This window comes from Sabethes cyaneus, chromosome 1 (assembly GCF_943734655.1).
Source record: "Sabethes cyaneus chromosome 1, idSabCyanKW18_F2, whole genome shotgun sequence".
NCBI lineage: Eukaryota > Metazoa > Arthropoda > Insecta > Diptera > Culicidae > Sabethes > Sabethes cyaneus.
In genome coordinates, this window is record NC_071353.1 from 37664113 (window position 1) to 37677971 (window position 13859).

The 13859-nt window shown below is 43.9% G+C and overlaps 1 protein-coding gene across 2 annotated transcripts in view; it reads left to right on the top strand.

Moving 5' to 3' along the window:
• The window catches only part of LOC128733202 (cadherin-99C), a 425982-nt gene that overhangs the window by 339216 nt on the left and 72907 nt on the right, over positions 1-13859 (top strand). For both annotated transcript variants that reach the window (XM_053826915.1, XM_053826923.1), the window contains one exon: positions 10426-10491. In XM_053826915.1, coding sequence (XP_053682890.1) covers positions 10426-10491 — 66 coding nt within the window. The remainder of the gene's footprint in view (positions 1-10425; positions 10492-13859) is intronic.

A 13859-nucleotide genomic window follows, 5' to 3' on the forward strand; every position in this document is an offset into this window, starting at 1 on the left:
TTTTTCATTTCTCAAACTGTTGAATATTACCGCACACGCGCTAGTGAAGGCCCGCCGCGCCGTCCGTCAACGAAGGCAGGGGGCAAAAACGCAATTCAATTATCGAACATTAGTTTTAATAGAAACCTGTCATCGTCGTGACAGCCTCAGATAGCCAGCCAATGAATATGGGTTTAAGTGTGACTGGGTTGGACACTGATGAAGTGAACACTTTACCAAACAGATGTCCAACGGGCAAAAATTTGTCTCCGGACATCATAATTGTGGCGCAGCCCAGAGCCAGATGAGCGGCCGCAACAGTCCATAATGCTTTTACTTTCACCATTTTGTTTAAAAGCTGAGCTTAAAAGTGAGTAAATCTAATGAGATTTATTGCCAGTTCAGTATTTCATGGCATGTTGCCCGTAATGATGGTTGTCAACTGGCACGTTGAAAATGAAAATATAAAACTTGACAAAAATACTGGTTAGAGTCTTGGTCAATTCACTCCAATATCAGCTAGATTCCGATACAGACGATAATAATGCAATTGCTCCGGGTAGACTCAGTTTTTCCAACGCCCACCATCCTGAAAAGTAACCCTTTCGACGTCTACGTTGACTCACCTGGTCATGTTGGAGCTGGCCACGTAACGATGAATCGGCCTTTCGACCATTTATTTCAAGGATCCGCGATGACCATCAAATCTCCAACGGTGCTTGGACTGACCGGTGTGAACCACTTGGCTTTACAAGTGATTGCATTGAAAAGGTATCTTCTCTTCCAGCTGCTCCTAAGTAGGACACAGCTGTCGTCCACAGAAATTCACGACTATAAGCCATTAGCTGTCTCCAACAGAAAGTGAATGTCATCACCCGAAAATCGTCACCATTAACAGGAATCATTTCTGAGGAATGTTGGTTAGAGTACGGGAGTCAATAATGTTCTTCAACTTATCGTATCTGTTCTTTTAAAGACTGGAACTCCACTGAAAATGCTGCAGATCATGGGCATGATGTAACCCGCAGTCCACCATCGAACACGGGAACAGGTCCCGTTTTTTCGTCGTTTTTTTTTGTATGCCAGAAGGGTACTGGGTTCAAAAATGCCACTGCGACAGTCACGAAGATTGTCTTTTGTAGCTGGCCCCGATTGCTGTTCACAGTTTACGGATTGCTCATACACCCATTGATGGAGTTGAGCTAGGTTGTAAGACTGTGTCCCAATTAGGTATTACATGGCTAATAAAACCAATTACCTTCTTGGGATGAAATTTCCATACTGAGTATGGAGTTAATAGGTAGCTTCCGAAGAAGCTGAACCTGGAAGACGCAAGAGCTCCACAGGAGCAGAGCAAATGCGCTGAACTTTCCAGTTCTAAATTGCAAAAGCGGCAAATGTCGGTTAAGACCTTGCCAATTCTCTTTAAATAGTAAAGAGTGGGACAATGTCCGGTGAGGAGTCTCGTGATTGTGCGCAGTTCCCTACGTTTTAAAGTAAGTAGTTCGTTAACTACTGCAGGGCCTGGGTAGATAAACTGTTTAGCTTGTCTACAGCCCTGCGTTTTATACCAACTGGATGCTATTTCTAGCTTTTCCCAGGTCAGTAATTCGCTTTTGACAGCGGATACGGTGGTGCCCAGAAACGGTTCGAGGCCAATGAACTGATTAGCAGATCCTTGTCTCGCTAGGCTGTCGGCAAGCTCGTTGCCCTCGATTCCGCAGTGTCCAGGCACCCAGAATAATGAAACTTTGTTCTGGCTGGAGAGCTCCTTCAAGGTTGTGCTGCACTCCCAAACTAATTTGGATGCACATTTGGTGGACTTGAGAGCCAGTAGTGCATCCTGGCTGTCCTTAAAGATTCCGATTTTAGCATACCTATACTTTCGTTTTAGACATATCTTGGCGCAGATGTATATTGCATATACTTCCGCTTGGAACACGGTGGGCCATTTGCCCAGTGCAAGAGCTTCCTTTATTCCGGGTCCGTAGACTCCAGAACATGTGCAAGTCCCATTTTTAATCCATCTGTAAAGAAGCAGATGGTACCGAATGGAAGAACAGACCCTCCATTGTTCCATACAGCGCGATCAGTAACAATTACACTGTACGGAACATCCATGTTAGGCCGAGCCTCCATCCAGTCAGAGCCGTTACTAGGGGTGATAGTTTGAACTCCCTTAGTACGCGAAGGTGACCAATTTGATCCCCTTCAAGTATGTTACGACTCCTCTGCAACCTTAGTGCACGGAGTTCTGCTTCCTTCTTCATACGAAGATGTAAAGGTAGCAAGCATAACATTGCCTCCATGACTGCAGTTGATGTAGTGTGCATGGCGCAGGTCACTGACAAACATGCCGGGCGTTCAACTTTGTTTAGCTTGGCCTGCGCTGTCACGTCGTTTACCGTTTACCATACAAGAGCGGCATAAGTTAGCCTAGGCCATGTAATAGTAGTATGTGACCAAAGGGCTAGTTGAGGTTTAAGTCCCCAGGTTTTGCCAAACAGGGAACTGCATGCCCAGATGGCTGTTGCTTTCTTGACAGCATAGTCTAGGTGAGCGGTCCAGAATAATACTAGGTGTTTAACTTCATTGCTGAAGCTTAGTCTGATTCCATTCTGTGTAGGAGGAGTAAGAGTATGTCTCCTCCGCCTAGTAAATGGTATTACGACTGTTTTGGAAGGGTTTATATTAACCTCTCTCGTAGACACCATGAAATAGTGGAGTTTGGGCTCCTTGCATACGACTGGACAGCACTGCGTCAAATTTACCTCTGACAATAAGTACCACGTCGTCTGCGTACGCAATGACCTCATAGCCATGCTGTGATAGCTTGTGCAAGAGTGCGTCGCCCACCAGTGACCAAAGCAAGGGGGAGAGAACTCCTCCTTGAGGACATCCTTTGATCGCTGAGATTGTGATCGACGTATCTCCCAATGAGGCTCCGATTTCCCAGCTTGACAGCATTGCATTGCTTGAATCCAGCTCATTGTCGGCTGATCAGTTCCTTTATTAAGGAGAGCCGTGTTAATTGAGGCGAATGACGTGTTATCGAAAGCACCTTCAATGTCAAGAAAAGCACAAAGTGCCGTCTCTTGGTATTGAAGCGACTTCTCAATCAGCGTCACTCGGCAGTGACGTGCGGTTTCCATAGATTTTCCGCATTGGTAAGCATGTTGATTGTCATATAAAGGAGAGTTCTTTAGAAACTCGTTACGGATGCGATTATCCGTGATTGAGTGACATCAACTTGAGAAGCGTTGATGTCAGACTAATTGGTCTGAAAGCTTTTGGCATAGTTTTATCTTTTTTGCCTGCCTTAGGTATGAAAACCAGCCTGACCTTCTGCCAGCTTGCCAAGACATGTCCCAACGTAAAGCTGGCACGAAAGACGTTGATGAGCTAGGACATTATAATCTCGTCTGCTTTTTGTAAGAAGATGGGAAGTATGCCATCCGGACCCGGAGACTTCATTGGTTCAAAAGAGTAGAACCAAGTCGCTTGACACATTGCGCGATGACTCAACTTGCTGTTGCGCGCCGTCGTCGCTTCCAGTGGACACTGTCAAACCAGGGACATGCATGTTTATAAGAATCTCCAACGTTTCCCTAGTAGTAACAGTGAGACTGCCATATTCTTTTTTCAATTGCCCTAGGCCATTATGATGGTCCTTGGCTAACGCTTTTTGGAGTCGCGCCGCCACAGGCAGAGTTTGGATGCTTTCGCAAAACTTGATCTGGACTTCCTTTTGGCTTTGCGAAGCTCTGCGTTGTATTTGGTGAGAGATGCCCTGTAGGCCTCCCAATTAGACGTGATCTTAGCCCTGTTGAATAAACGCGTAGCCTCCCGACGAAGGTTGCTGTGCGATTCGTGATTAACGGACAGTTTGCAGTATAAGCATCAATAATCCTACTCTGTAGGTCATTGGCTGCAGCGTCTTGCTCAGACGTATATTAATGTGACAGGAATTCCAAGAGTTTCCCGGATGTTCTCTGAATGAACTCCAGTTGGTTTTCTTCGGATTTGTGTATTGTTCTCTCCTGAGAGAGTTTGCCTCAATATCAAAAAGGATATGCCTGTGGTCTGATAAACTTGCTTCGTCAGAGACATGCCAGTTTTTGACCTGCTCAGCTATAGAAGTGCTGCACAGAGTGACTTCTAGGACCTCCTCTCTAATAGCATTAACAAAAGTGGGGACACTCCCTACATTGCATACATTGATATTGTTAGCAGTTAAGTATTCAAGTAGGTACTCACCCCTGTTATTTACATCCGTGCTGCCCCAAATCGTGTGGTGGGCGTTGGCATCGCAGCCGATCAGGAATAGCACGGCACGTTGATGGCCCTGCAGTACAGCACATTACCGCTCTCGCCTCGGACGGCGGTATGTCGTCCTTGTCACCCGGGAAGTATGCGAACTGGGGTAACCCCCCACTTTCACTGTTTCTCGGTGCGTATTCCAATTGACACCGATATTGGTTCGAAGTCCGCAACCCTCATGATCTTAAAAGAAAGAGTCAAAGCTGCCAACCGAGCTGGAAGAAGATCACCCATTGCAATGGTGGAAGAAGCTGTGATTTATCAAAAAGCTTTTTTGCATTGCTGACAGTCTTTGTAGACTACATTGTAGACAGCTGGCGATACGTTACTTTTAGGCGAAGAATGCGGTAGCGTTATCTGGTTGATCACCCTCTCATGGTTCTGCTGGTTGAAGCTTTCATGAAGAAGAGATGATGAGGAGAACAACCAGATGATCTCGCTGATGAATTACTTTAACACGCAGCACGTCGTTTTCATCTGGAAAGGCACACTACTGGTAAAATATACTAGACCTGGGAATCGTTTTCATCGAATTTATCAACGAACGGTTTTTTGTGTGGGTGTTTATTTCTGTACCTACAGTAGTGGACTGTACAAAGCTCACTTACTTACTTTATTGACCCATGTCCGTCAGTGCGGCAGAATTAATGGTTGAAATTAGAGATCTCCACTGTCGACGGTTACATGCCATGGCTTTCACCTGACACCAAGACTGGACTGCGTTGCCGTGAGCCTCTGGATCTGTCTCTTTTTCTTTGTCCTTGCACATTCGAGTCAAGTGATTCTCTGCAGATCTCGTTAGCGCTTCCTCTCAAGGTACGTCCGATCCACTCCATCCTTACATTCCCGAATTTCTGTCAATCGGTGCAATCGGTCGTTGATGACATAATGGAGTTCTTCGTTGGATATCCAAATGTCAGACCTACATGCATGAATGGTATGGTAAATACCCGCAGTTTTTGCTTTATCTTCGCTGAGACGTACCACATTTCGCAGGCATACAATAATACAGATTTTACGATTGAGTCGAAAATTCGGGTTTGGTATGCAGAATGATCTGGTTTAAGCATCTGATGTTTTGCAGACCTCCAGAGGCTTTCCTGGCCTTCCTAATTCGTGTGGCTATATCAGTCTGGATACCACAATCGGGTGGCTACCAAGATTAGCCTAGTCAGTGACCAATTTAGTGACAGTCTTTCATCTGCTCAACCTACTGTTCCGTTACTTTGAAGTTCGTGGAATTGTCAGTGTTCACTACCATAGACTTAGGCTTTGCTACATTGACTGTGAGGCGTACTGTTTGGAAGCTCTCGGAGGGGTTATCTAGCTTGCTCTGCATAACTATACAGAGCGACACAGGTGACTTTCTGCGTGGATGTGGTGGTCCAAGTATTCGTGGTTTCCCGTAACAGCTGCATTTCAAGGTATTGACCGTAGCACGAAGCCCATAACGCGAAGGTAATGGTATAATTCACATTTTGAGAAGTCCTATGGGCAAATTATCGAATTACTGGGTAAGATGTGAACATGCAGATGTGGTCAACGTGTTTTCTCGGCGATTTACCCAGCAAACGAATTCATCAGCTAGCCTTATTCCTTGTGAAGATAAAATATTGTTCCAGCGGTTTTCACTCGGTAAGTCAGACATTCGATTCCACTTTGGTCTTTCGTCGGCAGCGTTGTGTTTCGTTGGTATCCATGGCCGCTCGAATACATGGAACGTTACAACACTGGGTTGCGCTTTGTGCGTTAGTAGTTTGTAAATAGTACCGTTCTTGCGTTGATCGTCGGTATTTTCAATCAGTAAACCCAGCGTAGGATTGTCGTTATTGTATTAAAATTATATTGTATTGGAGAAATATGACTTTTAATTGATTAAGACATAACCTGATTAACAAAATTTCTCCAATTATCTCGATTACAAGCTGCCGCTCTCCAATTCATTGGACGTCGCGTACCGAGGGGCAAGACACTTCATAATATTATCATAATATAAATATATTAGGCCCTATTAAAACCCTATAAATGTATAAATAAATGTAACTTTATAGGGCTTTAGGTTATATTATGGGTGGGAAAGGTCAATATATTAAGGTTGGAAAAATATTTCCATAGGGAAAAGTAATATATTTTCAACAGTGTCTTGCCCCTCGTCGCGTACTTATCGCTAAATCTCGGTTGACCTAGTCTAACCATCTCGCTCGCTGCGCCACTGCACTGGTCGTCTTATTCTTACCTGATTTGGAGCAAACACCATCGTCGAAGGATAATTGTCCGATATTCTTACAACATTGCCAGTTTTAGCCATTTTTTGAATACTGAGTTCGCCGTAGAGCTGCCAGAGTTTACGATTCATTCTTCTCCTCCATACTCCGTTCTCCTGTACGACACTGAAGATTGCTATCAGTGCTGGGCTCTCGAAAAGTCCGAGCACTCGCAGGTCCTCCTCCAGCATTGACCACGTTTTATGGCCTTAGAGAAGTACCGGTATAATGGGTGTGTTATACAGGGTACACTTTGTACGTCTGTTTGTCCGCAACTGTTTATGAAGCCCATACGACTTGCACTAATGACGCGTACCCGAATTTCACAGCACAGCTGCTAGTATCATTGCCCGCCTTCACCAGTATGCAAAGGTAGTCAAATTGTCAGCTAAACTACACTATCGCCCAAGCAGCGTTGGTCGGTTTAAGTTCCACCGGTCAGCATGTAAAGTGCATACCTTTAATCTAACCCTTTCCTGAAGATCACATGGTGCAAACGTGGTGCGTCTCAGCAGAGACAACGCAAACACTACAGGTATTCATTAACCGGTGCCTGCGATATATCATTCGTGTCTGGTGGCCTGATAACTGGATATCCAATGAGGAGCTCCATAGCCACAGAAATTCGTGAACGTAGGTGGAAGTGGATCGGACACACTTTGAGGAAAGGAGCGAACCAGGTCTGCAGAGAAGCACTCGACTGGAATCCACAAGGACAGCGTAGAAGAGGCAAATCTAGAGGCTCATGGCGACGCAGCTTAGCCAACGACATCCGGACTGTAGACGAGAACCTGTCCTGGCGACCTAGCCATGGCGGGTAATCGTCAGCAGTAGAGATCTGATTTCATCCCTTTGTTCTGCCGGACCGGCGGGCATGGACACTTAAGGAAGTAAGTTTTCTGAAGATAATACCCCGCGTGTCGATTTGTAACTGGTATAACATCTCCTAAATGAATTTCTTACTTCTACCAGCAGAAAGCCGGGATGGCTCTTGCCGTATCAAGAATTCCTCTTCACTGCACTGTAATCCGTCCTAGACTACTTGTCGCCAATTTATTGAGCGTCTCGACACACGCATATTAGCTTCAACCTGAGCGAGCCATCTAGCACGTTGGGCCCCTCTATTCCTTGTACCTGCTGGGCACTTGAAGAGGACGGATATCACTACACAGTCGTCCGGCATCCTTGCGACTTGCGCCGGCCGTAGTTTCCCAACTTTCGCCAGATGTACGATGGGAATCTCGCCAAATAGTGCATGCAACTCGTGCCTCATACGCCTACGTCACTCTCCGCTATCCGTTTGTACTCCGCCAAAAATAGTCCGCAACACCTTTCGTTCAAATACGGCAAGTGCACGTATGTGTTCCGTGAGCAAAGTTATTGTCTCAAGTCCGCTTTGTACGGCGGCGTATGTTCCTTGATCGAAGCATCTTACAGAGGGGAAAGTAGTCTCGACTTTCAGTTCGAATGCGTCGTTGAATCTCCTTACTCGCATTATTGTCGGCGGTGACCAGAGATCCCAAATATACGAACTTATCAACTAACGTTACGGCTTATCAACTAACGCAAACGTTGTTTTCTCTGGAGCCTCTTCCTACCATATATTGGTGAACCAATCCTGTTGGCTCCCTTTTTTAGTCTGGCGTAGATTGCCTCTGTCTGCCAACTCCATACCTTCGCAGACGTCCTAGACATCGTTACTAAAAACCTTGGGATGACCCAAGGTTTCTAGTAATGATGTCGAGGTCGTCTGCGGTGGTAAGAAGTTGGCTAGTCTTGCTGAAGATCGTTCCTCTCGTTTCGATGCCTGCTCGTCGAATCACACCATCAATAGCAATGTTGAATAACATACAGGACAGAGTCCATTCCGTTGCCACATTCCGCTGCGCGATTTGAAACAAATCGATTGTGCCTCCGAGACACGCACATAGCACATTACTCGCTCCGGAGTAGTTTCGATCAGCCGCAGCAGATTGTGCTATAGCATTTATGAAAAATCATCACCTTGACGAAGTCCTGTGTGGGATTCGAATGAACTCGGCAATCCACCGAAACTTAATACACAGCACTGTATACCATCCATTGTAGATTTAATCGGTCTAATCAACTATCCGGAAAAGCCGTTCTTATCCATGATTTTCCATTGGTCTTTTCGGTGGAAGTATGATACTAACTTTGAAGAAACTTTGAAGTCAATGAACGAATGGTGATTGACAACGCTTTTTTTGGAGGATCTGCCACAGGATAAATATTTGATCCATCGTTGACCTTCCTTCAGCGAAGTGGGCTCGATATATTCCTACACATCCGTTCCCAAATCAATAAGCCCCGCTTCGATGCCATCGTCTTTTGATGATATTCCAACAGTCCTCGAGAGGGTCTTGGTCCAGTTCTTCCTCTTCCGGTAGCGCAGCTCCCAGTGAATGCTTCTATGTAAATTAAGGTGACATCAGACTGCTTCGGCTGCGTGAGATTTGACCAAGGCTGTCACCGGTACCTAACGAATGTTGTGCATAAACAGAGAGTTTTGGACGCATCTCTAACCATCTCTAGATAGTGGTCCGAGTCAATGTTAGCGCTACGATAGAATCTGATGTCAGTGATGTCTGAGAAGTGTCTGTGATAGGTCAAAATGTGTTCGATCTATGTTTCTGTCTAATTGGGTGTGACCGTCCAGTTAGCTTCGAGGTACGATGCTGGTCTAACAAAGCCAGTCGTCGTATGTTCGAATTTCGGCTAGGCGGTGCTTGCTAGATAGAGTCAGTAGGATCGGTACACTGGCCCCATAATTTTCTGTACTCTAAACAGCCGGCTGCGAAGTCTGTCGATAAAGAACGGTAATGTCTAATGACGATTTAAGCACTCGGCTTTTTTCTAATTGGGTGACCCCAGGTGTACTTTTGTAGGAGTTTGTGCTTAAAGAAGGTACTACGTACGGCAAAGCCAATTTCGTTGGTCAGCGGGTGTGTGTTGAAGCCTGTAATCAAAAAAGCAAAGCTTAGGTGCTACACTTCGTTTTTGAAATTTAACTTCGACAGCCTTTGCAACCAGCTATTAGAGAGCACAATTGCAGGGCTAGTACTACGATCCTATTGACTCTAACAGCCTTTCCCAGTTGAGATTCGCACATATGACGCGTCGTACATTAGACCGGTGTCGTATCTCGAGGCCACCTGCGAGGTTCTAATCACTGGCTTGAACTTCTTTTTCTGGCTGACCTGTGTGTTGAAATTCTTAATGACGATTTTGATATCATGTTTTGGGAACCGGTTGAGTCGTGTGATAATATGAGAAAGCTATTGTTGTTAAAACTGGAGAGAGAAAATTAGATGTGAGATTATCTGATATAAGGGTGTAGCGGTAGTTTAATGGTAAAAACACTTGGGTACCTACCGAGAGGTTGTGGGTTGAAGTCCCACCTACCATGGAACGACCTAATATATTTTTGGTCTATAAATTGAAATTTCCCACTGGATGACAGTTTGTAATTTTTCGCTCCAGAAACTCTTTCATTTTACAAAAAATAATGAGAAAGGTCTACAAACGCTATGATAGATTTGTAAACAGTTAAATATGTTAAAATTTCTCAAATACTAAATTGTTATAATGTACCTCCATATTCTATTATGCAATTCCGATTATATTCTAGAACCTGACAATAAAATGTAACATGATCGAACTTGCAGTTTGTGTTTACAAGCTGCAATCGCTATTAAGAATAGGTCAAATGAAATGCAGCAAACTTTCGACATTCATTATTTATACGATTTTTAACTGCTTCTAGTTGTGTTTCGCCACATATTCACGTTATTAAATTACGATCCTTACTTACGTCCTCTTTCTTGCTTGCACCACCCAACAGGTTACCGTCGTCAAAACCTTGGATTACGAGCGCATTCAGCGGTACTACCTGACAATTGTCGCATCGGTGAGTAGCCAATTTATGCACATTTACTATTCCTATTATTGTAGCGATTCCTTTAGCAGAAACGCACTTGCGCTTATCGGAAAATATATGCACTGCTCTAAACCAGCAGGCAGCAGGGAGGTGGAACCGCGAGGTATTGCATAAGTATGCATATTTCACATCCGATGGAGCAGCAAGCAGAGAAATGAATTTGTTTTCGCCGTGCAGTGTGCACTTATTGCCGGCTATCCGGTGGAGTGCTGCAAACTGCGCATAGAGTGCACCTTTTCGGTGCAGTTCAACTCGATTATGTTAGTTTATTACGATAAGCCCGGAAGGGATTTGAATCGCAGAAGAAGCAATCCTTGGCGGTGCATTTAATTCTTTGAATGGTTTCATCTGAACGGTCCGATAAGCTTGTGCACTGCATTATATTATTTCTTTCGAGCCCTCGCTTTTTAGAATTGTATTCGGTATTATTTTTTAATGCGCTTTTCAAAGGAATCAAGCCTACGGTAAGCTTCTATCTAATAATAACCAATAATGACAGTATCGTAAAGAAGAGTTTATCAAAAACCAACTGGCTTCAACCCTGATCTCCTACAGTCTGTCGTCGGGTCACGCTGGAGCGCTGCACCAGAAGATAGCACTCGTTTTAGCACGTTTATTATTATAAACTTCACCAATTCGCTTTTACTTTCCGTTGTTAGATTGTTTCCTTTTACTTCGCTTTCATTCTCTCGACTGGATCAACAGTATCAATTGTTTCCATTTTTCCATCTTCATCCGAATATCCGCTCGGTACCTCCCAGTGCTGCTAAATGTGTTGTTGTTAGAGTTCGTTAGAGGCGGGAAAAAAACTAAGAGCAACAGGAAAAACGGCAGCGCCAACTCAATTTGTATTCATAGCCGGCGGCATTTTAAAGTTTCCCCGTTCGGAGAGCTTTTGCTTTGGTTAGGTTAATTTAATGCATTGAAATGTGTCGGGACAAGGAAGAGTAAAATACAAAAAATAAAAACTACACTCATGCGCATACAATGTAAGGAAATCAATGGTCTGAAACAAAAGGAAATTTTTCCACTCGTATGGTTTGGTGGGTAGTCATTGGAGGTGGATTCCTAGATGCTGCTAACCTTTGTCGATTGATTTGCTGGGGGCAAAGGGTGTGGCGGGGAAGTATCGGTAAAGGTGGTGACAGCAGCGAGATATCAGTGGTCGGCCCCTAACCAAACACGGTGTTTATGGATGAGTATCTTGTAGGTAAGATTGTTAGACAGTAGGATAGTGAAGTTCATTCGCGCTCTAATTACATAGTTAAATAAAGTATTTTTGCTTTGCGGGTCCCAAAATGCTTTTATATTAAGAAAGAATAGGAGGGGGGGGGGTGGTATTACTTATTTTTATTTTTTTAATATAACCGATTACTTAAGAAAAAATCGGTAAAAGCTTTAAAATTTTAGTGAAATGATTCCACATTTACTTAGGCTAAGGTCTGTGTATCCTTTTTTAAAAGCCGTTTCTAATCAGTTCGTGCCATTAGCCATTTCGACTTAGTTTATGCGCCTGCACCACTCTTCGCTTTCCGTTTGTACTCTTTTAGAAATCGTCCGCAACCCCTTCGTTCGAATACGGAAAGTACACGTATGTCTTCCATAAGCATGGTCTCTGCTTTCAATCTGGTGCAGATTGCGTCAGCGGAAGGAGTTGCTGTAGAATATTCTCGGAAGAATGATGAGCAGATCGGTGAACTACTAGGAGAGAACCAAAACGAGCCATGTAGATACATCCACGACGCGATCAGTACTACAGCGCGAGAAGTATTGGTTACTACTGCTGCAACCATTTGCTTAAACGTCTTTCCAACACTTGACCCTTCTTTATCGACAGCCCAGATAACACAAAATCGTAATAGAAAGTTCACATTAAATCGTTTTCATGTCAATTTCACATTGGAATTGTATAATGATTAGAGTATGTCAAATCGAAGTGAACAATAAGTTGTTTTGCAGTCGTGCGTGTCTTCATATACAATTCATGACTGTGAATTATAAAGCAGGATAGACAATTGCAATATTTGATTATATCTTAATCATATATTCAGGAGTATTTAGTTGCGTGTTATAAAAACTGCGCAAAATAGAATTACAAATAGTTGTCAAAATTTTCGCACGTATATCGCCTCCACTTTGGTACATATATGTTCTTATATGGCGTGAAATATAACGTTTTCGTTCAGATATAATTTCGTATACCTCAGTTGCAATCGAGATATACAAACCAAATGGTTTACTGGGAGACTTCACAGTCCGCAATTAGCGTACAAGACAGTCACAGAGCTAGTGCAACAATCCTACTGACCCTATCTAGTAGCAATCAACCCAATAAACATTTTTGTTGAATGGTATAGCTTATCCGATCGTTGTATAGCTAATTACTAGGTAACAACCGCTTGATAAACTGGTATACAACAGAAATGTTTGTTGGGGAGCTGCCGAAAAAAAACTTCACCGTCGTAAGAAACGCCAGCGCTGGGATCGCGTTCTTGCGGAGGCCGAGAATTCCTTCAAGAGGCACAATACGAGAAGTATCTTAATCTTTAGTACAATCAACGGAATAAGGAACCGGATCGTGCTAACTACTGATATGTGCAACGATAAAGAGGGGATCCTAATTAGCGAAAGAACAGAGGAGGCTAGCCGTTGGAAACAATACTTCGATAAACATTCAACAGGGTGAACAAAGTGAAGCTGTTAACAGAAATAGGATAACGATTGAGGATGATTTGACAAGCTGTGGATCCACCAACATTGGACGAGGTTGGAAAAGCAACTAATGTGCTGTCGGGAGCGAACGACTGTATTGTGCAGCAATTACCGAGGTATTATACTCCTCAATTCTGCATATAAAATTCTCTCCCGCATCCTCTTTCTCAAACTGAGGCCGCTGCAGGAAACCTTTGTTGGCGAATACCAGTGCGGTTTTCGAGATAGGATGCACCACCGAATTCCAGAAAGTCACTTATAGACTTCAAGGCGGCGTACGATTCAGTTAAACGAGGTAAGCTGTAGCAGATTATGCTTGAACATTGTTTTCCAACAAAACTGATTAGTCTGATACGTGCTACCCTTCATGGTTCAAAATCAAGCGTCAGGAGTACGGGTAAGATATCGGACTCGTTTGTGACGTTAGATGGTTTGAAGAAGCAAGGCGACGGATCGAATTCGCTGTTCAACATTGCACTGGAAAGTGCTATTCTAAGGGCAGACGTGGGTTGGTACGTTCGCGATATCTGACAACGGTGTGAGTCGTAAAGTAAAAAGACGTACAGCGACTACTAACAGAGCCTTCTACGTATTACGTAGGTCCCGTAGCCTGAAACTCCGCACAA